Source organism: Aricia agestis, chromosome 7 (genome assembly GCF_905147365.1).
Source record: "Aricia agestis chromosome 7, ilAriAges1.1, whole genome shotgun sequence".
NCBI lineage: Eukaryota > Metazoa > Arthropoda > Insecta > Lepidoptera > Lycaenidae > Aricia > Aricia agestis.
The window spans coordinates 736,084-762,273 of record NC_056412.1 but is presented as its reverse complement, the minus strand read 5'-3'; the positions used below and the strand labels follow the sequence as shown (position 1 = coordinate 762,273).

The 26,190-nt window shown below is 36.7% G+C and overlaps 1 protein-coding gene across 1 annotated transcript in view; it reads right to left on the bottom strand.

Moving 5' to 3' along the window:
* Positions 1 to 26,190, bottom strand: part of LOC121728600 (nephrin-like) — a 265,974-nt gene that overhangs the window by 17,953 nt on the left and 221,831 nt on the right. Inside the window, exons 11-14 of the mRNA XM_042116774.1 lie at positions 10,812 to 10,963; positions 7,762 to 7,981; positions 6,947 to 7,162; positions 3,501 to 3,635 (exon numbers count right to left, since the gene is read on the bottom strand). Coding sequence (XP_041972708.1) covers positions 3,501 to 3,635; positions 6,947 to 7,162; positions 7,762 to 7,981; positions 10,812 to 10,963 — 723 coding nt within the window. The remainder of the gene's footprint in view (positions 1 to 3,500; positions 3,636 to 6,946; positions 7,163 to 7,761; positions 7,982 to 10,811; positions 10,964 to 26,190) is intronic.

Below are 26,190 nucleotides of genomic sequence, written 5' to 3'. Positions count from 1 at the left end.
AATCGTAACTGACATTTCTCCCAGGACGGGTATTGGCTGACCGGAGGCAGTAAGAAGCCGACAGTTAATTCTCCTCTTGTGCCTCCTTGCGGCTTTTACCAAGTTTGGGTTCACTATTGTTCTAGAGGCTCCTGTGTCTAGAGTCATTTTGCAATCTGTCCCGTTAATAGTTCCCTGAATTACCAGACTATTCCCGCTGCTTGCTTGGGAGACAACCGTTATTGGGGCTTCCTCCGCATCAGCCAGTACTCGCCCCTTAGTCCTGGCTTTTATTCGTTTCCCTGCTCCCGGGTAGGGGACGAAGCCCCTTGCTTCTTCAGCTCCTCTATTTGTTCAATGCGTTCCTCGAGTCTTTTCATTCTTGCCATCTGGGTCTCCTTCTGCGGGCAGTTGAGTTGAAGATGGCCCCTCTCGCCGCACTTGTAGCACATGGCTCCAAAACTTTTCTTTATAGGAGCCTTAACCTCCTTGACTTCCTCAGAGACCTCACGGATCTTATAGGTCTGCCGTATGTCACGCCGAACAGCCTCGACCTCCAAAGCATGCGCCAATGCTTCCTTAAGCGAGGTGTGGTGACGTAGCCTCACCGCAGCTCTGACTTCCAGGTCCCTGATTCCGTCGACAAAGGCTTGAACAATGTTCGAGTCAACCATCTTGGAATCGGCTCCTGGGTGTGCCTTCTTGACCAGTTTTTCAATTTCCAACGCCCATTGTTGCAGTCCCTCTCCTGAGCGTTGGACTCTGTCACGAAGTTGAGCACGGAACACGTGCTCCAGGTGTCGCTCCCCGTATCTGGATTCAAGGGCCTCCATCAGGTCTTTGAACCCATTTCCTGTATGTGCTTCCAGGACTGACAAGGCTTGCCCTCTGAGCGCGACAGTGAGAGCGGTCAGGCATTGTTCGTCAGTCCATCCGTTGGCAGAAGCAACCGTCTGGAATTGCTGACGATAAGCGTTCCAAGAAGTAGTACCGTCGTATGGTGGCACTTTAACTCTTGGTCCTTGTACCACTACGGAAGCTCCACTAGACGCCGCGACTCCTGTGGTTTCCAGGCGCACTACTTTCTTCTGAAGTTCAGTGAGGCCGGTTTTTACATTTTCCACATCCACTCCTAACCCGGTAACGCGTTCGTCCATTACGTCGACATCTTTACGAAGCTTAGTCACCGTGTCACTAACATCCTTTATAGCCAAAAGCGCTTTTTCTTGGAGGTCCTTTTGTTGCTCTTGTGACTCCTGCAAAGCGCCGAGCTTGCGTTCTTGTAACTCTTGCAAAGCGCCGAGCTTGCGATCATGTGACTCTTGTGACTCTTGCAACGCGCTGAGCTTACGGTCTTGTGCCTCTTGCAAAGCACCGAGCTTGCGGTCTTGTGCCTCTTGGAAAGCACCGAACTTGCGGTCTTGTGATTCTTGCAGAGCCTGAATTAACTCAATTAGGCTTTGTAATTGGGGAGCCACTTGAGGGGCCGCAGAAGCTACGGGCGATGCATGGTGGCTGGAGCCAGTAGGCAGGGGTTGAGCAGACGGAGCTCGGTGGGCGGAGCTAGTGGGCGTGGCCTGAGTGGGCGTGGCCTGGTGGGCGGAGCCAGTGGGCGTGGCCATGCCCAAAGTGGGCGGAGCCTGAGGGGCGTGGCCAGTGGGCGTGTCCCGGTGGGCGGAGCCAGTGGGCGTGTCCATGTCCAAAGTGGGCGGAGCCTGAGGGGCGTGGCCAGTGGGCGTGTCCCGGTGGGCGGAGCCAGCGGGCGTGGCTTCAGCCAAAGTGGGCGGAGCCTGGTGGGCGTGGCCAGTGGGCGGAGCCATGTGGCGGGGCCAGTGGGTGGGGCCTGTCCCTCAGTGGGCGGAGCTTGGTCCCCAGTGGGTGTGGCCTCCGCAACTCCTCTCTCGGAGTCAATGGCAGCAGCTCGCTGCGCCCTTGTCCTGACACTCCCCTTGAAGTCCTCTCTCGGAGTCAATGGCATCTCCAAATCGCACTTCTGACACCAGTTGTTACGTGCTAGGGTTCGAGGATTTGGAGAGAAAGACCTGGTGACTCTCTTAAAGACTTTATTAACACTGCACTAAACACTAGGTCACAACACTTAGCACTAAGTCCAAACACAAATCACTAGGTCCAATCACTAAGCACTATCACTGTCCTAGGTCGTAGCCAAGTCGCAGGTTTCACTGGTTCACTCACTATTGATCACTCCGAAATCGCCTCGATGATAGCTCGAAAGGAACTGACTTGCCGAGCCTGCCTGCGGCTCTTTTTATATGGCGAGACGAATTCCAGAAATTTCCCGATTCACGTAAACAAGTAAACAACCGTGGGAAATTTCTAGGAGGCTCGGGCATGTACCACAATAAAACTGCCGTCCTTGCGATAAGTGCAGTAAGTTGAATTTAATTTAGACCTTATGGACTCAGTCATAAGGTCTAAATTCAAACACGCTAACAAAATAAAGGGTAAACACGTAAACAAACATTAGACCTTTCTAGAAGGTTCGAGTATGTACTTGCGCACCACGTGTCCGTATACCATGTACCGTAACAATATAAAACTCAAAGGTGACTGACTGATTGACATAGTGATCTATCAACGCACAGCCCAAACTACTGGACGGATCGGGCTGAAATTTGGCATGCAGGTAGATGTTATGACGTAGGCATCCGTTAAGAAAGGATTTTGATCAATTCCACCTCCAAGGGGTTAAAATAGGGGATGAAAGTTTGTATATAATAATACTTCTTAACGCGGCCGAAGCCGCGGGCAAAAGCTCGTTTTTTAATATAAAATTACATTGACAAACTAATTTCAATGCGTGAAATTTTCGTGGAAACATTTTATTATAATTATTATTTTGCCTAATTTAAGTTTATTAAACCAATTCCGCTTAGTAATGTCGAAACAAAGGCCTGTAAAACAGATTAAAGATACCGTGATTAAAATAAAAAAAATATTATTTACAAGGCAAATGTCAATATGGTGCTGGCATCACACATCATATTTATTATTTATTGGAAAATAATAATTTCATATTATTGTGTAGAGTCGGTGTTTCATAACTCAAATAATTATGATATGTGATAGTTTGTGGCACTACAGACGAATTTCACAACAGTTATAATTATTAATTATAGTGGTTGACACACGTAACAAAACCCATACAGTGTTATTAGTATTTCGACGAATGGCGCTCGTTAGGAGGCTATTACAGATGTTTCATTTCCCATTGTACATATTTATAATAATAAATAGTGAAACATTTCCATAGCTTTACATAATAGGGTTATTTTAAACGAGCAACATATTTTATGTTTTTCTTCTCTTAGATCTTAATTCTTACAATGACACAATCTATCAAAGCAAAAAAAAAATGAAATGAATGCAATGCAATAGAATGTAATACTACTGAGTAATATTACACCCAAGTTTTGTTGATTACAGAACCCTTAAAAGGAACCCTAACTTTTTTGTATATTGGTTATCGCACTTTGTGGTAACTTTATAACTTTATGTACCTTCATATTGTAGCGGCTGGTGGTGTCGTCTCCGAGCCATCATGGCGATGATGGCGACCATGGCCAGGGTTCCGACAGCTCCCGCCACGATGCCCAACACCCAGCTCGCGTCTATGTTGCTCATTGTCTTCGCTTCTGTTTACAAAAAGTTAGTTAATTTCAAGGCCGGCCATAGACGGACCGCAACTTTTAGTCGAAACCGACTGCAAAATGCGGTCACCGCACGGCGATCTACAGTTTTCATACTAAATTCATATCCGAAATACACGGCCCGCTCGAGCAGTTCTTGAGGGCCAGTGCAAATTTCATTTTTTCCCGAGTCCCGACTGCAACTTGTGGTCTGTCTATGGCCAGTCTTCGTCAAAAAATATTCGAATATTCGATACAAATGCAAACTCGAACTCGAATATTATAAACAGTTTATTTATAACGCTCAAAATGTTTTGATTTGATTTCCCCGAACCTTTAATTAATGTTAATTTATTGATAAGTCGTCCGATCGTTACTGATTATCAAACCTCTTCAAAAGACTCCATGTTTATTTTTGTTACGAGGAAAAAATATGAATATTATATGTGACGAAATTCTGAATATTTCCATGATTGAAAAAGAAAGAGTGTCGCTTTCATGAAAATTTTCTATATTCTAACATTGCATAATATTATACTTCTGGTTAGCAAAATTTCTGTATTGTGACAAGTATAGCAATTCTTCTTACTAAACCGACACTACAAGCGATTCTAAGCTCTGGCCTCTTTCCAAGAAATGATTAAGCGTTGTATGAAATCAGACAAAACAATAATGAAAAATAATATTTCGTTAATATATACATGAAGATGATTTGTGCAATCAACTGTTTTTTTTTAAGTTAAAATTGAAACTTTAAATAAAATGTGCTGCATATTATTATTATCCTACATGACTAATTTATTATTCTTAATTTTTTTTTTGTTAGAATATTGTAACTTATGTTTATTTAGTACTAAGTTTTAGAATTTCGCTACGTTGCGATTCAACTTGGCCATTCGTTAATCACTAATCGGCTATTTATTATTCGTAGCTAATCGGCAAAAGATCAAAGTGAAATGAGTTGCAAATGGAATAGTTTATTTAACATCATATTATATTAAAACAAATCCCCTTATGAAAACAGTTCATAATAGCTAATTTAGAAAGATTGAAACGATGTAATGCGAACGACCGGTCGCCCTCAACTTTTCTAGACAGATGATAACAGTGAATAAAAATATTAGAATCCGAAACGATAAAACGAAACGTACGACGATGTACCAACTTCGAATATAAAACTTTTACACCTCAACCGCATTTCATATTCAATAAGCCAACATAGAATTTTATTAAAATTTCAAACGCTTTCATGATATTTTAGGAGTATTACAAAGTTTTTTTATAGAATAACGTATCGCTTGTTGAATCTATAATATTTAATTGCTCTTTGGCATCGATTTGGTTACGAGTATATCTATCTTATATTTGGTGAGCAAATTACATACAAATAACGGCTTTTGAGGGTTTGCGAATCGTGTTATTTGGAAAAATCGATGCGAGTAATTATTTATACATTATTGTTACGTCTCGTAATAAGATGCCTTAAATATTTTTGGATACATTTGACGTTTAAGGGCTGTTTTTTTTATTTTTTTATGAAATAAGGGGGCAAACGAGCAAACGGGTCACCTGATGGAAAGCAACTTCCGTCGCCCATGGACTCTCGCAGCATCAGAAGAGCTGCAGGTGCGTTGCCGGCCTTTTAAGAGGGAATAGGGTAATAGGGGAGGGTAGGAATGGGAAGGGAAGGGAATAGGGGAGGGTAAGAAAGGGATTAGGGCTACGAATAATAAAAACTAAGAAAAAGTAACTCCGTCAAAAAACATGCTCCACAATACTTGTCGAAAAAGTGTACCTTAGGTACATTTTTCAATACATTTGCAATATTTAGGTGACCTTGAGCGGTACTAGGCTGACGTTACATGAATCAAATTTAAAACGGTAATAGTATGGGAGTTACGATTTCTCAGTTTTTATTATTCGTAGAATTAGGGTAGAGGATTGGGCCTCCGGTAAACTCACTCACTCGGCGAAACACAGCGCAAGTGCTGTTTCACGCCGGTTTTCTGTGAGAACGTGGTATTTCTCCGGTCGAGCCGGCCCATTCGTGCTGAAGCATGGCTCTCCCACGTATAAAACTTTTTAAATTTTCAATATAATGTTTTTATTATATTAAAAATTAAAAAGCTAAAACGCATACCAAAATATAAATTCATAAATTTTTACCATTAAAATGTTTCCGGGATCTCTTTTCCGAGAAGCGGTTGAACTGAATCAAAATATTTTTTATGATAGTGTTACAAACGTGAAGAACAAAAGTAAAAAAAAATTTCGAAAATCGGTTCACAAACGGCGGAGTAATCGTTGAACATACAAAAAATTAAAAAATATATCCACAGCCGAACATATTATAATCTCCTAGTTTTTTGGAAATCGTTTAAAAATAGCAACTTTAATTTTACGATGCTTTTGAAACAGCTGACTAAAGAGAAGAACGTAAAATTGCAATTTTGGGCGCGCCGACCCAAAACCTCTGAATGGGCCTAAAGATTTTATCGAAAAGTGTAATATCTGAGGAGAAAACTCAGCAGGAACCCAATATAAAGGCACATTCAGGGCACGCTAAGGTTAAAGTGCTACAAAGATTTTTCGGAAATTTTCATAAGACGTGTGTGGATGAGAGTCACCCTTTCTATACAGCAAAATATAAGTACACTTATGAACATGATGGTATCTTATTACTCCTTCCGGATGTCTTTGCCTTGCCGAAACATTTTCTAAGCATAGGTTTTATAAGCGTTTTCCTGTTCACCATCAATTTCTCCAAAAAATAATATTTAATAGTAATATAAAAATATGTCTGCCTGTTTATCTGTAGTCATGACTACAGATAAACAGGCAGACATATTTTTATATTTCATCATCGTTTTATATTTCATTATATTTCGTTCATCGGTTAAGTGATCACTTAACCGATGAACGGATTTATATGAAATTTGTTACCCTATGGACTTTTTTCTTCCGATAGCAGATTTTAAAATAACGATAGTTAATTATAATGGCTTTTAGGTGTTTTGAAATTGCATTTGCATTGCATGCATTTGGGAAAAAAATACGTCAGTGGAAGAAGCAGGCAAGTAACAATTAAAAAATTGCTGTTTTTTTCATAAATGGAGGCTTTATGGTCGGAATTATGATTTAAATAAAAAAAACTATGATTTAATGTGTAGCCAGATATATTGGCTGGATCTTGAAGTAGGTAAGTTACAAGGTTTGTTAAAAGTAAAAAATGAGTAATTGTCCTTGTGTAGGACTATAAAATGTTAGTTATCTGATTCTTTCACTCACGTCTTTAAATATCAAATATGTCATGCTACCTGTATGCAGCGCCATTTTTGACAGTGTATGGACTCGAAGGACGGTCACTTCAGATCTTCCTCGAGCATTTCTCGCGTAGAGCCTCAACTTCAAAGCCTTCCCCGAGCCCAGTCCTCGCAGTTTCCACACTGGTGTCACTCTTGAGACATTCGCTATGACCATATTCGTCTCCCAGGCTTCCAAGAAGTAAGTTGTCTGAAGACCACCGTCGTAGCCTGGTGAGGGACAATGAATTAAGTTCTTTATGTAAACATATTATGTAAACACTTCTATAATGAGGCTCTATAACTACGCTATAATTATTATCATTAGGTTGTAAGTCGGTACTTTCGCCTACGTTTTTTAGTAAAGTACGAACTCATTACCGACATTATTTAACTTAGCCGGCCTGAAAATGTGAATAATAACATATTTCAAGGAGTTTTTTTCTTAGAACTTTTAATGAGTTTCGCGTTTTTGTAAATATCAAATTTCTAATTTAATTTAACAAAGTGAGTATTCAAAAACTCGATAAGGTTTAAATTGTAGATTCTATTTATTTTACACTAGATTGCGTCATCTAATATATAAAAATAAGTCGGGTTTTCCTTCCTGACGCTATAACTCCAGAACGCACGAAATTTCCACGGTTTTGCATTCGTTGAAAAGTGAAGTTTTTTCTGATTTTTTTTCTATAAACCTCGCGGGCTCGGTGAGGTTTATATTCAAGAGAAAAGCTTCAAAACTTCAAGAGAAAAGCAGGAAAACAGGCAAAACTTTGGCGGGACAGCTAGTACTTTATAAATATTACAATATTTAATTATCGAATACGAACCTGCGACGCATCGCACATCGGCGGAATTCTCCGTCAGGTTGAATGTGGTGCAATTGACAGGCGGGTCCGGTTTGACGGCGGGCAGGAGCGTATAGCGGCACGGCTCCGTCTGCTGCCCCGCGAGGTTCGTGGCCCGACACGCGAGCGACCCGTAGTCCGCGTCCGCTTGTGGTTTGTACGTCAGTATGGAACGACCACCACCCTCGATCGTGTACTTGCCCTGAAATTAGAACTCATTAGTCCACTTTGTAGAAACGATGCGTTTTTAAATGAGATTCAAAATTAGAACAAGCCCAAAATTTTTAGTCTCTCAATTGAATGTGTATTTTCTTGTGTAGTAAATAAAGTTCAATTTTCAATGAAAAATGTATCCCTTTGCACTCGTTATATTAAAGACTTTTAATAAAATAAAATAAAGTTTTATAAATGACAGCAATTCCCAACGAATCTAGGAGCCTACGATGGTTTCAAATCGAGTCATCGGTAAAAATCCATTATTAATATACTCCAATTCATAATTCTAATACATTAAATATTTTTTATTACATTTGCATAACTAAAAAATGTGTAAAGGGAAATAGACGGATGAAGAGACCAATGTAAACTAACTTACTACAATTGTCTACTTTATAAACCTAAAACACGAGCATGTCGTGAACAGAATTTATCCAATATCCATCTTAAATTCAAATTTTGATATTTAAAATAATTAATAAAATATAATGTCTTGCAGAGACTACTGTATTTTGTTATCTAACAACAGTATTGTGTATTATTTCTGGGAATTGAATAGGTGTTTGTTACTTGAGCATAATTGCTTTAGTCAGCATGTGAGATCTCCAGCCATCGTCGCAGCCAATATTGTTATTTAGGGAATACTAATTACGGTAGTGAAATGTACACGGAATATGAAATGAACAATTTTCATATAATATAAAATTAGAAATAAATTTTAACTTGCCATTCCAGGTAATCCTCAATATGATAAATTTGACAAAACCTCAGTACCTCCTGTAACCTGATAGTCGATTGAAATTATAGACATTTTGCATCAAAAACGCTGGACTACCATTATAGTAGTCAGCGCGAGTAATTGTGTACTAAATTCAACCATGTATATTTATTTGAATTTAGTAAACCAATACTGTAATTGTGTGAATGTGAATTTTAAAGTGGAAAATTGTAATCTAAGTTGGCTGCTATAACAAAATAAGCGATCAAGAGTAATACAAGTGACAAATATTGACCAGTTTTGTAAACCCAGTCTAGGAGTCACACTTGTATGAAAATGAGCTAATCCGGTGAGTTCTGAAGATTAGGGTCGTTTATTCTTAGAAAATTATAATCAAAATATAAAAATAATTGAGTTTTTAAACAGAAGAAATAACTTATTAGTATTTTATGTAGTAAAGTTCAGGATTTTTCAAGAATCCAACACGATTTAGCCCCACTCATATGACGTATGGGGCAATGTCAATGCTGCATATTAGCCCAAATTCGATCGCCAAGAAAGTGGTGATAGATTTGTCATTTCTGTTATCATAAGTAGAATCGAATCTTGAATAATATAAAACAAACAAAAGTCTAACTTATTTTAGTTACGCGTAAGGAATACACATGTTTGATGTCATCAGTACGATTTTTGTCACATTTTCATAGAAATTCACAAATTTGTTGATTTTTCAGTAATTTAATAATTAATCAAATAGTTTTTGATTATAAAAGTAAGTCAATTAATTATATTTTTGATTATATTTATCATTTTAATTTAATAATAATAATTATGAAAACGATTAAGATTTTTAGATGGCCTACCATGCTAGGCCACGCGAGTACTCGTGTAAAAAAAGGGGCGCGTGTACTGCAGTGTTAAGTGCACTTTTATAGCCTATAAAACAAATATACCCATTTTACAACATTCCATTTGAAATTTTTGGAATTTCGTAAAATGGATTATAAATTATAAACTCAGTAGAAACATATTTTTATTGATTTTACCAGTGCATTAACCCTTTTAACTTATACTGCTGCACTGTCGATCCTGGCGACACAGGTGATAAGTATATTATTATGTGATAGGCAGATTGAAATAGAGTATTGTAAACATAAAGTGACTTTACAAGGACAATAGACATGACTATTTTTTTTTCTTGTTGGTAAGTAAAATACAATTAAAAAATAGAAATATCGGTTAAAAAAAAATACTCTGATAGCTTAAAAACTCCCCAAGATATCACAATTCAAAACTCACATAAAAAAGACCTTTTCAAAACGCTCCATACAAAATGTCAGCTAACTATGATGTCACGCCTAGCTAGTTTGTACGCATCGCGGGAAAATAATGTTCGATAGCTATGTTAAATATTGTGTTTGTGCAAGTCATCTCATGAGAAAATTTGTTTTATATTGCATAACTTGTCGAATGGTATAGATACAAAAATTAAGAAAATTTATTTACACCTCCATCGTGGGTTTCGCAGACACAATAGATTTTCAATTGTTATGCAGCAGCCGGCTGCCACTTGGTGATTGATGGGTTAAAAAAACGACTTGACTATCCAACTTTGAAGGTCAACTCATAAGTCATAACAAAAAAATACATAAGCTATGAAGCTGAAATTTTGGGAATACTGATTTTTTATCACTATATCTTTATTTTAATCTTTCGATCGGAATTTCCCAGAATTGCTATTGTATTTTATTGTTGTCGCGATCACAGGTGCTCGCGCAGAGTTTGAAGAATAATTTAAAAATAAGCTAATCTTTGACCTTGTCTTCATCATCCCTCATCCCGTCTTCGTCTGGCACATCAGAAAATTCACAACACGAAGATAGCGCACCTTAAATTATACTCTACTTAATCTGACTATCCATCATTTGCTGTTTTTTCCCACGGCTACTTAAATCATTTATATTTTTGTAAAAAAAAAAGTACTAAAATGTAACTAACTTGTAACAACAACTCATTTTGTAAATCTTGACAACCAGTACCCATTTTACTTACCTACTTAATCATTATTACATCTTCGTTCCTAATTTTTTGTACTCACAGGTTCAATCTCCAGGGTTCCCATAGAGTTGTTGAGCATCCACTGGAAGGTTTTGGGTGGGGGGAAGGCTTCGACCTCGCAGGCGACCCGCGTCACCTCATTGATGGCCGCACCCACGATAGGAACCAAATGGTTCTTGCACATCGGCTTGTCTGCAAAAAAGAACGTACTTCAGACCTCAAATTGAGTGAAACACTAGCTCCATCTATGTGTTATATTACATACAGTCGAAATACTTCCATACTAATATTATAAATGCGAAAGTATGTCTGTCTGTCTGTTACCTCTTCACGCCCAAACCGCTGAACCGATTTTGCTGAAATTTGGCATGGAGATACTCTTAACCAACCTACCCGCCATGCTAAGAGTGGGCAAAGCAGTTTCACTTCGAAAACTACATTTTTACAATATGCCAAATAACATTAAAATGAAAATACTTAGTTTTATTTAAGTACTTATTTACTAATATTTTTGCATTGCATAGTTTAGGAGAAATTGCTATTAATAGTAAGACCGCCTCTATGTAATTATGTATTTCTATATATTAGTGTTTCTGTTTAGTTTTAGGTTGTAGGCTGGCAACGCACCTGCAGTTTTTCTGATGTTGCGAGTGTCCATGGGCGACGGTAGTTGCTTACCATCAGGTAACCCGTTTGCTCGTTTGCCCCCTTATTTAATAAAAAAGAAGTTTGTATTTTTTTTCTTTCTGTCTGGTATTTAAAACTAGTAAGCTGATTAAGATGGGTCTCATCTACGGTCTGATGGCTTAAATAAACCACAGGAAAGTTTTAAAGATAAAATTCCAGCCCGGTTTTATACATAAAACTATGATTTATTTTGCGAGAGTTCATTGATATCCGGGTTCATTTATAACGAAAATAATTATGTCTTTTACATTTACAATATTATAAAATATAGTATAACAATATATAAAAATAAGTCGGGTTTTCCTTCCTGACGCTATAACTCCAGAACGCACGAACCAATTTTCATGGTTTTGCATTCGTTGAAAAGGTCTTGGGCTCCGTGAGGTTTATAGAAAAAAAAAAACAGAAAAAACTTCAAGACAACAATTATAAATGCGAAAGTATATGTCTGTCTGTTTCAAAGTCCACGCGGACAGAGATGCGGGCAACAGCTAGTTACCTTATAAAATATTCAGTTCAATCCGAGTCCATTTTGAAAACAAGCTTAAATTATTCAACTAATTTATATTATAAATGCGAAAGTGTGTCGGTCGATCTGTCTGTCTCTTCACGCTAAGCCCATTTTTAATCCACTTCGTATGTAAATACGATGGGATCCAAGAAAGGACATAGGATACTTTTCATACCGGACAAATGTACTGTTGTAAAATAATTTTGGCACAACGGACTTGCACACTTCATCTGTATAGAATGTAACAATACTAAGCGATAATATTTTAGGTTGTGTTCCTTGTTCAGAGATCGATGTGAAAGTAGCAGCACTGAAGGAGTAACTTTTTTCACTTTTATTTTGGAAAAAATTATAACGCTGGTGCGCTGGCATATACAAATAACAAAAACATATTTTGCTCGTTCAGCGCTACTACTTTCACAGTAAACTATATAAAAGGGACACTTACACACCCTAAAGTATTATCACTTTTTTTATGAAATAAGGGGGCAAACGAGCAAACGGGTCACCTGATGGAAAGCAACTTCCGTCGCCCATGGATACTCGCAGCATCAGAAGAGCTGCAAGTGCGTTGCCGGCCTTTTAAGAGGGAATAGGTTAATAGAGGAGGGTAGGGAAGGGAATAGGGTAGGGGTTAGGGGATTAGGCCTCCGGTAAACTCACTAACTCGGCGAAACACAGCGCAAGCGCTGTTTCACGCCGGTTTTCTTTGAAAACGTGGTATTTATCCGGTCGAGCCGGCCCATTCGTGCCGAAGCATGGCTCTCCCACGTATCACTTAGCTTTGTTACACCTTGTATTGTTTAAATAAACAAGAAACCCAGAAAACAAGAAATCCATCATTTTAAAATCATGTGCTACGAACACTGAACAAATGGCGTAGCAATAAGCTACGAAATATCGTAGCTCGTAGCAGCCGCGCGGCCGCGTAGCTGCGGCGTGGCGGTTACGAGAAACCAATAAGGAGAGTCGTCATATTTTATTTGCTACATGACAAACAGTTTGTAATAATCCATTTTCTGACGCGATAAACTTTTGATAACGGTTCTATTGTTTTTCCATTTCAAAATATACGAATAATGTTTTTGAAAGTAAAGTAAAAATTATCCATATTTCATACTAATATTATTAACGCGAAAATGTTCTTCTCTATTTTTGAGCTTATGTTGCTTACTGCATAGGTGTATTGTGGATTTAGTATAGCTTGTGTCATAAAAACAGTTCCCGGCCGCTGCATGAAATTCTGTGCAAATAATGTTTGAGGCTAGTTTTCTAAAACTCATGCTGAAACTAAAACAAAATACGGGCTAAAACAAGAGGAGCCACTCTTTGTATTACGTATTAAATTATGTTAACGGATGCTGCAAACTTTAAGAAAACTACTTCGACACCCATAATCTAATTCTCAGAAATTCGCAAAATGTTTTAGCTTTATCAGTATAGAATGATTAACGCCTCCGTGGTCCAGTGGTTCAGAGCTCGGCTCTTGACTCGGAGGTCGTGGGTTCGATTCCCGCGTTGGAAACATGTTATTTCCAAGTTTGGTTAGGATAATGCAGGCTGATCACCTAATTGTCTGACAAGTAAGATGATCCATGCGTCGGATGGGCATGTAAAAAGTCGGTCCTGCGCCTGATCTCTCGCTAGTCGTGTCGGTCTGCCGTCCCACTGGGTTATGAGAGTAAAGGAATAGAGAGTGCTCTTATGTACTGCGCACACACTTGGGCACTATAAAATTACTCCTGCGTTTCAATGAAACCGGCCACCGTCACCGAAACCAGTGTGGGAGCTATTATTATTATTATTATAGAATGATTGTGAACAAAAAATACAAAACGGCTTTATTATTTTACTTTTGAATAAAAATAGCAACTTTTGGTTAGTGATACTCGTAGCACAAATTTGTCGAAATTGTGATCATGTAACAGATACGTCATTTCCATACACTAGTGAAAATACCTACAGACTTTTACTACGGCGTTACTCGTATTGCGTTGAACCACTATTGAAAATACTAAATTTACGATTAGATAATGTAAACATAATATCAATATTTCTTATTCTGCTTTATTATCAAAAAAACTTCATCACAATACAAGTTAGGGTGAATTTATACTAGCGCAGAGTCGAAGCGTACCGAAGCGAATTCCAAAAAAAAAACTGAACAAATCAAATTCAACTTCGATGTGCTTCGTCTCTGCGCTAGTATAAATTGACCTTAGACTCGTAGACTCTTGGGAGAAAATATAATATTTTTAAGATGTTATTTATTTATTAAATAAGGTAAGAAATAAGATAAGAATCCTAACAAACGCACAAAAATATTATTCTGAATATAATTATTTACTTCAGGGAAAAGTTTAGGTCTCGATAAAACTCGAGAGGCTGAACAATTTTGGCTTAATTTTAGAAATAGTCGAGAAAGTCCAGTGCAGGACAGAGGCAATTGGCCCCACGTTGGGCGCCAACGGAATGAAATAAATAACGCTACCAACGCGCTAGCTTTGATAAAGTGCACCAAGTGACAAAAACGCCTTAAAGATAACGCTATAATTAGCTAAAGTAGTTTATCTACGCTATAAATAATAGCCTAAACGAGGAACGGTTACAGTGAATCGCAATTCGAACAAACATAGCTGCAATTCTTAAAACATTCGGTCCTATGAACGGTTATCAATTGTGAACTTCGGGATTCCTGAACTAACACAAAGTTAAATTACCAAGCGGGGTCTTCGGAAGTTTGCGCCTTTTCAGTTTTGTTTCGTTCGACTTTTCGTATTCAATGAGGCGTCGAATGGGGTTGTTATTCTGTTACGATATATTACACGGTTTTGCATTACGAATTCTGCCGTTTCAGTATTCTGCGCGTGACTTCGCTTGTACTTCGTAAGGCTTTTACCCGAATTCGAAGGCAATAATAGTATTTTAAAAAGGTAAAACTAACTTCAAAATTGTACGTCATTTAGAATGAAAATTCCTATCTCAAAAATACTGAACCGATTTTGATGGAAGTGCAGTATTCCTCAAGTTGAACAATATTAAGTAATACAAAAAAAAAACAATAATATTAATATGTATGGGAATCGATTACCGAATTTTTTTTCTATAAACGTGATTTTACAACACATCGATAACAATTTTATATTTTTAGGCGTATCGGCGTTGTATTTTAACTATGAAATCGAATCGCTGGATACAATATTCTCTTTCAGTAAAACATCAAGAAAAAAAGTGTCAGCATTGATACATGTTAACTCAAAACTTAAAAATATGAATTATTATTTATAACACCGTATAATGCGCTTTCTAAACTTAAATTTCCAAAAGGCCTCACGAATTTCAGACTGCCACTTCTGCTAATTTACATTTAATTTCATTCACTTTAGCCTCACAGTTTAGAACTTAAGTTTATTATTCCACATTCAACAGCGCCGTATATTTTTTAAGTCGCTTTACACTTGGCATACCGCAAATTACTTTTTTCAGCAGCTCCCGAGGTGTAATATATATCGTTGATAACACAGAAAAACGAAACATGTTGAAGCCATTATTTCTTAGAAAACAAAACTGCACCGAGGTACGACTGTGCATCGGATAATGAACTTTGTTAACTAATAGCGAGAATTCAATTTGCCGTGCTATGTACTAATCTGTTGGACAATCTTCGGAGTGCATTACATGCAACGTATACGTGCTAGTACACGACTAGATGTGGTTTGATATCGTCTGTCGCATGCCTTTGATAATTTAGAGCTTAAGAGGGTAATTTGCTATGTTTACATGAGGGTACATATTATTACATCCAGACCTACGAAAAATAAAGTCTATCCAGACTTATCTATACAATATCTATACATCTATACATTTAAATAAAATTGGAGTGTCTGTTTGTAATATTGAAATAACCGTTTTTTACTACATGCATATGAATATTTAGACGGTACATACACCAAAATAACAATTTTTAGAATTTTTGTCTGCCTGTATGTTTGTCCGTTTGTTCCGGCTAATCTCCGAAATGGCTGGACTGATTTTGACAGGACTTTTATTGGCAGATAGCTGATGTAATTAGGAGTAACTTAGGATACTTTTAAACCGACTTCCAAAAAGGAGTAGGATATTTTTTTACTTTTTTATGTTTTACATTTTACTCCGCCGTTTGTGGACCGATTTTCATAATTCTTTTTTTGTTGTTGCATAAGATTTTGACGCGGACGAAGTCGCGGGTAACAGCTAGTAATATTATAAGTGTCAAAGTGTCTGTCTCTCTCTCTGTTTTCTTCACGCTCAAGATTGAACTCATTTTACTGTATTTTGTTTTACAGATACTTTGTGTCCCGAGAAAGGACATTGGATACTTTTCATCCAAAAAAAAAATTACGCTTTTTCATGGTTATATTGTCTTCACTCATGACACTAATAAGTAATAATGGACCTAAAGAATTTTTATTGAAACTTTTAAACTTTTAATCATTATTTGACATCGGATTATATGCACTATCAAAGTGCCGAAATATGCATGTAAATGACGTGCACTTAAAATGGCCAAAATATGCACAAAATATGCTAAATCAAAAATAAAAAAATGGTAAAAAATGCACTATTACCTAAGTGTCATTGCTCATTTTATGCATTTACATAATATGCAAATGCATATAATCCGATGTCCAATCAATACTAATCATTCCGGTTCATAAATGTTGCATATATTTTAGCCGACTTCCAAAAAGGAGGAGGTTATAATAATTTGTTCGGCTGTGGATATTTTTTGCTGTTTTAAGTCACACCACATTTTTTATAACTGACTCCCAAAAAGGAGGTTTCTCATTGATATTGAATTCACATGTCGTTAGCACTCGCGAGGAAATCGTATTTGTCTGTTACTCGAATTTCTCCTCTTATTATGTGATAACTAGTGTAGCGGGTGTTTCATTGAATTAACTTCATCTGTACTAATAACACCATATTCGTATTTGATCAATTTATGTGAACGTGATCAAACAATAGTAGTTAACGAGGAGAAAATACGTTCGACGAATAGAATTTTGAAGTTGAAAATTGGATTTAAAACGGCTTTTCGTATTCAATTGTTATACAGTGACTTAAGACAGCGGAACTCTTGATTCTCCAATATTTAATGAAATTACCGAGTAAAATAATATACGGTTTTACAAAGGAACAACAACTTAGCAAAACACAAAGAAGAAAAAAAAGGCAGAGTTGAGAATTGCGTCTAACCAAAGAGATCTAGGTGGAAAGCTGTAGTCTTAAAAAAATCATTTAGTAGTAACTTGTTAGTAGTCCCTCCTGCAATTTCCACAAGCGTGATCCTTGTGTCAGTGACAAAAGGCTCTTTTCAAAATGAACATAGCTCGGAACGGTTAAGGCGCTTTGCAGACGATGGGGCGGGGCGGGCCGGTCAATTTCGCCGCGAACGATGGCACAAAGGGAATCCTGTATTACCAACGCACACGGCGGGCAAAAAGACCGCGCGGCATGTCCGCGGCTGCCCGTCGTGGATCACACGACGGGCGGCTAGATCAGTCCGCGCCACGCACTTTTTAGTGATGAATGTCATCGATGTAGATATGGTTTAATTGCTGAAGTGCAGAAAAGATCGCTAATGTATGATACGTCGTTAAAATAATATCACGATGTAAATGAAAAAAAGAAATTGTGGTACAAAATAATTTATACTCCTACAGTACTGAACTGACCGCCTCCACCCGTCGTGTGCTTTGTAGTTTGTGTACGCGGCGACAGCCGCAGACCTCGACGGGCAGACGCGGTCTTTATTGCTTCGCGGACAAAAAGCCCGCCCCGCCCCGTCGTCTGCAAAGCGCCTAAAAGTGCATGAGCCAGGAACTTATCAAATCGAACAACGTCGAAACATCATTTAGTCAGTTTAGCCAGCTTCATAATAAACCACACAGAAAATAGCAATATACATACATTTCACTACTACAAGCATACGTACTACGTGTGCATATTTAATATGCGTTGTGTGTCATATACACTTGAAGCAGGGAAATCGACACTATGTTTGAAATCTTGACTATTTAGTTTGTCAAAGTTTTAATTACATAACAGTATTATGTGGTATGCAATACATCGGGCGATCCAAACTATCCGCTAATATTATCAACCGTAGATATAAACAGTAAACTGTTACGAACGAGCTGCGTCGCGATTGTTAGCATTGTTCAAACTACGTTAGTTATTGTGTTGGCAGGAAGTTCGCTTACATAATCGCATTGTTAATGTATTCAAATGTTTCACACTATTTCGATGTTGTAAATCATCGCCCGATTGTTTACAATTAGTTGCTCGTTTAATTTTATTGTTATTGGCCAGTCAAAATTTCGAGGACGTTGGAAAACTTGAAATCTTGCAATATACTTTATTGATTAAAACGGAATACGAAGCAACTGACGTTTCTCGTGTTATAATAATAATAATATCTACGGACGTCCACGACACCACGTCAGTCTGGTCCCGTGCTTAATACCTGAAGGACTTGTGTTACAGGTACCAGACAACGGAAATAATTATATTTAATACTATTATACTATACATATATTTAAGATTTTTATTAAATCATACACATATTTTATATACATCCAGACCCGGGAATATTGAAAACTTATTGTTCTGTCAGCAGGATTCGAACCCGCGACCTCCGGCTTGAGCTATCACACACTCGACCAATGACCAATGAGCCAAAGAGCTCGTCCATGGGTTAAATGTACGTAGTGGTTATGGCAAACCACTACGTAAATTTAACCATTATTTTTAAGTTATTGCATAGCTTTTATCACGGGCTTTTAACGCGGCGACCGAATCATGAAATTCCGTAACGAAAAAAAACCTAACACCCGACTTCAAAATTTGCGGCGTTGCCGCAGCGATGCCAGACTTCGGCTCGGTGTTTGTGTGTTTGCAACTAGACGTATGCGAATAATAATTATTGCATAAGTTCATAAAAAATTATTAAAAATGCTATGCAATAGATTTACCGCGGCAGTCCCCGAGTGCCACACGTATTTTTTTATTTACTTATAAGCTTTTTATTTACAAGTTAAGAAACGATATTTATATTTTATTATAAAGATAATTATAATAATAAGTAATAATTGCTATAAATAATGCTAAAATATAAAACAAAGACTATATATAAAAAACTAAATCTAAGTCAGAGGCTGCGGGCAATGTACCCAAGAGGCTGGCAGCATTACCTCGCTGTATCGCAAGGCTGATACGTTGGCCGAGGTAAGCGCCAGCTCTAGGATCGTTAGTTTTCTCAACCAGTCTTTGGGATAGCTCTCTGAACATTTGTTTGGCACCAGGGCCCCACGGACCCAGGGTTTCAACCCCGAAAGGTACAAAAAAGTAATCATTCCCCAGTGCTTCATATTACTTATAATAATTATTATTATAGTTATCATTTTTACTTTTAACTATTTTCGTATCTTAAGGACGCTATCACAAAAATTATGACAAAAATTAGCAGGTCAGTACGAATATCGACGTTAAGGACATTAAAATAACATTCAATATCAGCGCGCCTTGTACAGTGGCGGTTACGACGCTCGCCGCTTTCTTGATAGGGCGAAAATGTATGAAGAAATTTGAGAGCGTTTCTTATTTTTCTTATAAATGGAAATGTTTTATATTTTGCGATTATTGTGATGGTTAAAACGTATTTTATGTGAAAATTTTGTATGCGGCTATAACATTTTTATGGTATAGACGTAGAGATGAATACGAGTATATTATCTTTCATTTAAAACCAAAATATCCTCGCACTGTGACTCCTAATTCTTTAAAATGGTACTGGAAAATCGCTGATATTTGTGAAAAAATGTGATAGCGTCCTTAAATATAGTTTAACAGTTTGGGAGAAAAAAACTTGGTCGCGATTTCTTAAGATTTAATGTTATATATTTTATTTATATTATACTGAAGAAGTCGAGCGTTTTGTTCAGGAGTTATAATTATAATTACTTGAGGGCTAAGTAATAGTAAACAGAAGCCCGTGAACTTTGCTAATTCTGAATTCTGAATGAGCTTGAATAAAAGTTTTTTGGGCGAAAACTAAAACAGTAATAAAACACAATCTCCTTACACTATTTGTACAGTTTATTTTTTATTTTTTAAGAACAAACACGAGCGGATTTTAATAAAACTCACTAGGTGAGTAAAAAATGGTAAAGTGCTGCAACTGCAGTTTCAATATTTTCGAATTTGCAAACCATATTGAAGTTTTAAAAAATAAAAATAAAACAAGTCGCATTACCGAACTAAATATTGATTTGAGTTAGGGCCTACACAGTTCCATATACTATGTTTCATAGTTACTTACATATATATCTATAAAATTAAAAAATATATTTTTTAATTTCTCAAACTCGAAAACAGCCAATTTTAGTCTTTAAATATTCGTGGAAGTCGAGGCAAGGTTTATAATTTATATTATGTTATTAATAACCTTTTTATTTTATTTTTATTATTAATAACTAGTATTGAATAAACATTTTGGTATGGACCTCCCTTAAAATCATAGACATTCGGCCAATGCAAATTATAACAGAACAAATCATACGGTGAAACGATAGTTGTCGACTCACCTAGTTTACCTGCAATTTAATATTAATCTGGGGGCACGGCAGTGCCCCCGCCAAGTCGAGCAAAAAAGCGGCACGGCCGTACCATCCTTTTCTCGAACCAATTCAGGCTCTTTTTGACCCCCTATAACTTCATTGTGGATAAACCAACAAGCCTGAATTTTCAGTTGCTAAGCAAGCATTGTATAAACACGGTATATTTAAAATTTCATTCAATTTGCACCAGTAGTTTAAGAACTGTAACTTGTTAAAGTTTCTTAATTTTGTCACTGACTGACTGACTGACCGATCACCAAAAGTCTAAGGCACTTCTAGCAGACATAGAACCTCCAAATTTAGAATATAATTAGTGTTTAGTGTCTAAATCAAGGAAAAATTCAAATATTTCAAAATTTCTGTCCAGTTTTCTAGATACACTAACTTCGTAAATAACTTTGTAATCCCATATAAATGTATAGGATTCCAGTTTTCTTCTTGTTTCTCTAACCTAGTGAATAACTTTGTAATACCATATACATTTGTATAAGATTACAAAGTTACATTAATAATTAATTGCAATTTATGAATCATTGTACCGCGACCGGTACCATCGATATTTCCGTACGTATAATCGAAGGAGTAATAGCTGTTGTAGATAGGTATCTATATAATATATGAAGCACCAGCTTTTGCCCGCGGCTTCGCTCGCGTGGAATTAAAGAATCGCGTAAAATACGAATATTCTTGTAAACCTACTTTGGAAACTTGACGTTTTTCCAAGACCAATAATAGCCTATGTTACTCTTCATCTTTTCAACTAAGTCTACGTAAAAAATTAAGTCGATTGGTTGCTTCTTTGGCCGTGAAAGAAGGACAATCAAACAAACAAACAAACACACTTTCGCATTTATAATAATATTATAATGATTATAATATTATTATTAATTGATAGTTTTATTTGTTTCTTATAAAAATCGTTATTGATATATAAATATCAATAACGATTTTTATAGGTAAAAGGTACCAAAAAGAAGAAAAGTAGGACTCTACAAAAAGGAGTGAGATCCCATCAAAAACATCCTGTAAAAAAACCAAGTCTCGCAACTCAGTTTTTATACCGTAAAATTTATGAGATCCATGCAATACCAAGTCGGTTAATTTATTCAGTCCCTACCAAGGGGACCTTCTGTCTCAAGTTATTACGTAAGTTATTATCATATCAATATTAAAAATATTTTACGTTTTAAATAAATATATCGACTTGGACATCGCGACAATTTGGACATAGTCTATTGCGCTCCATGCGGTTGATGCAGGCTCGTAGTGCTGTGTGATACTGTATAGTGTTATACTAAATGCGTATCATGCATGTCCAAGTTGATCTTGGTATTTGTTTAAAACGTAAAATATTTTTAATATTAATATGATAATAACTTACGTAATAACTTAAGACAGAAGGTCCCCTTGGTAGGGACTGAATAAATTAACCGACTTGGTATTGCATGGATCTCATAAATTTTTACGGTATAAAAACTGAGTTGCGAGACTTGGTTTTTTTACAGGATGTTTTTGATGGGATAAGTGTTTTCGCTACTAAGTGCTTGCATACAATTTTAAAACTACTCTCTGACACAAAAGTGCGTTGTCCGTATGAGTATCGCCTTAGGGATAGAATTTCCACAATAAAAGCTGCCATCAAATATTCATAAAGTTTTCATATAGGTACGTCTGAGTTTCTTTTAAAAGATGGAGCACAAGCTTGATTCTTAGGCCCCGTTCGCACTGCGAATTTCACCGCGCGATACCTATATGTTTTCGCGAATTTATTCATATAATATTTTCATCGGCAGTGCGGATATTCCTAAAAGATTCTGTAAAAATTATATTATTGTATATATTCGCGAGAATAAAATATATCGTGCGGTGAATATACACAGTGCGAACAGTCCTTTAATTTTAATGTGTAACAGACCGTTACGAGAAAAAATCTGTGCGGTTAAAATTCGCAGTGCGGTAGGCCCTTAAACCTCAAATGCCACTTCGTTTGCAGGCTTTACAGAGACCACCTAATATCTTACTACATATTACGACGAGTGGCCTAGTGGGTAGACTTCTAGTTTGGCTCACACATGAGAGGGTTCAGGTTCGATCCCGGGTGGCGGCACACGTCTCTCTAGAAAATGTCTCATCTCGCACCAATGAGACATTTTCTGATCTCAAGTACATAATGCGGACGCTTGTACGGCGAAAGAAATCATCGTGAGGAAACACGCACAATCTTGCTCCCAGACGAATTGACATGTACTTTCCTCTAGACTAGGCCGACTACGTTACGCGAATGCCGTATGTGCTTGGGCAACCATACGGACATTTAAAATCTTGTCCCAGGCACTACTGACTACAGTATTTGAAGAGTGGTTACTTCGCTCTGAAAATACTGTATAAACCATCGACAATGAATGTTAAAAGCCGAGTTTTTTTTATTGGTCCTTTTATTAGGTAGCTACTGTTTAACACTATGAAAATACCAAAGATTATTATTAATGGCTTTTCTGGTTGACAAAAATTATGCTACACATTTTTTAAAGCATTGTTAAAATATTTCATAGTTTAGATACCATTTATCGTGGTGCTATTAATCTTTCAAATATATCATCATATAAAAATTAAAAGCCGCATGTTATACAATGTAACAAGCTTGTAAAAGAAGAAGGGGCATTTTTGTATGGGACCCGTACCCAAGCTGTAGCACGTTGGCACATATATCAAATGAAAGGGATTGAAAAGCTGTACATTTTCTTGTATGACATAAAATCTCTAAACCTTGGGAGAAAAAAGTTAAAAGTTAATGAGGGTAGAAGGTAAGAAAAAATCCCAAAAAAACACGCTGTATTATTGCATCAATTTATAGTGTTGCTGGTAAGGAATAATTTCTAGAATGTAATCGTATATGACAAACTTGAGGAAAGTGTTGTATTTTAGTATATTCTTTCATATTTTAAAGAAATGTATGAGAAAACAATAAAACCTTAAAAATCTAACCTTTCCTGGATTTTATCGTATATAATCACTTTGGAGAAAAGTTTTATATTTAGCAATACTAGCGAATGGCGCAATAATACGGGATGTTTTATTTTTTTCCGAAAATGAATAAATAACATGAAAATTATTTGTAGTGTTGCTAGTAAGGAATAATCTGTCAAAAGTAATTATGTATGGCAAACTCAAGGAAAGTGTTGTATTTCAATATATTGCTTCATATTTCAAAGAAATGTATGAGAAAACAATAAAATGCTGAATGTCGAACCTTTGCCTAATTTTCTCGTTAATTATCACTTGGGATAAATTGTTTATAATTAGCAATACTATCGCATGGTGCAATAATAAAGGATGTTTTTTTTTATTTCTTAGGAAAAAATAAAACACCCTGTATTATTGCACCATTCGCTAGTATTGCTTATTATAAACAATTTCTCCAAGGTAACAATATACGGCAAAATCCAGTAAAGGTTAGATTTTTAAGGTTTTGTTGTTTTCCCATACATTTCTTTAAAAAATGAAAGATTATACTAAAATATAACACTTTCCTTAAGTTTGTCATATTTGATTGCTTTGTAGAAATGATTCCTTACCAGCAACACTATAAATTGGTGCAATAATACAGGGTGTTTTTTGTGATTTTTTCTTACCTTCTACCCTCATTAACTTTTTTCTCCCATGGTTTAGAGATTTTTCGTCATACAATAAAATGTTCAACTTTCCAAGCCCTTTAATTTGGTATATGTCTCAACGTGCTACATTGGTGGGTACGAATTCTTAAAAAATATGCTACCTTAAATCTGAAAATATTGTAGCCACCAACGTATAAAAACCTCATGTGAAGTTTTTGAGGTTTCGGTTTACTTTTTGCCCTAGAAAACCTTTTAAGATATTTCCCAAAGGTGCTGTTACTCAAGACGTAGTCAAAAGGAAAACCATAAAGATTTTGGCAGCCTTTGTGTTCTTGATTCACGGTGGCATCGAAAAAAGTGATCCGATTTTAATGAATGTAATGTCAAAAGAATATAATATTTTTTTTTGTTTACTCGGATTTTTTATGTATTGCTCGGTATAACACAAGTAAAATATAATTATTAATGTATCTCCCACACTGATTTCATTACCTATCAGTAGACGATTTCATCGAAACGAGCCAGTTAGGCGAGAATTATTTCAATGGTGCCCAAGTGTGCGCAATACATGAAGACACTCCATTTTTCACGCCCAGTATTGCGGATAATATTTTGATACACTTGACGAGACATCAGAATTAGAATATTTTAAAATGAAATATAAAGATCCGAATAATAATAACCAGACTTAATTAACTTTTCATCGTCTGGCATCCCAACACGAGTAAGGAATATAATCTAGAATTTTCCATTATTAGCAGCAGATAAAAAGCTTTTAGTCCTTAAGTAGTTGTTCAACGGTCTGTGAAGTTATTCAGACAATCGTAGAACATAGTTGGAAGTCAACGAGCATGGACAAAAAGGGGGTGAAACAAACATTAAATGGAAGAACTATCACTTTTTATCGACTGAGTCACGTCAAGAGAAAATACCAGAAAAAAAAACTCTCTACTTATTGTAACGTAGTAGATTTATTTTGTTCAGCGCGTAAAGCATTTCAGGCCTGCTTTTCTGCAACCACATGATGTGGCGGTACCCACAATTCGCCTAACATTCCTGCATCGCGCTATCGAAGTTTTCTGAGCGCGTCGGTATATATATACGACAGCTGAAATGTATCACGTGGGCTCCGGCCTGACCGAGCATACCATCTCGCTCGGTCGGAAGATCTTCCTTTGGCCGCCACTTTTCATCATCGTCATTTCAGCTGTCGTATATATACCGACGCGCTCAGAAAACTTCGATAGCGCGATGCAGGAATGTTAGGCGAATTGTGGGTACCGCCACACACACAATATGCTTCAACAGTTTCCTTTGTATCTGCAGAAAATTAATTTCATGAGATCGGGGGGGATCGGGGGATCTTTTCCTCAAAAGATCATCTACATGATTGGTCTGAGGCATTTTTTTGTAAAATGTATAACAAAGTTAAGAAATAATAAGAAAACTTTAATAAATCTCACTTTTTTGCTTATAACTTTTTTAATTTTGGGTGAAAGTAATATAAACATCTTAATATTATAGGTAAAGTCAAAATAATTTGCAACAAATTATGATTTTATAATTTTTTTGTATGACGTATAGTTTCCGAGAAATCGTGAAAATAGTGTTATCATCCTTTTTTTCAAGATAGCAGCTGACGGACAAGGGTGGCGACCCCACAAACTTGAGGTTAAGCTTCTATTGACCCCCCCCCCCCCCCCCCCAACATATCCCAAAAATAAAATTGCGTCCTCTAATAAATGCAAAGCTCATGTAACATTTCAATGGACTTATAATATTAATTATATTTTAACTGTTTTTTCATTTCAAGTTGAATTTTGGAAAATTCACAACCCATGTGACAAGTGTAATGTATAATATTATGTCACTTCCAATACCAAATCCAAATATTTTTGTTGACGTCGTAATTGAAGGTGTGAGTGGATGTAGCGGGTAACTGACAAT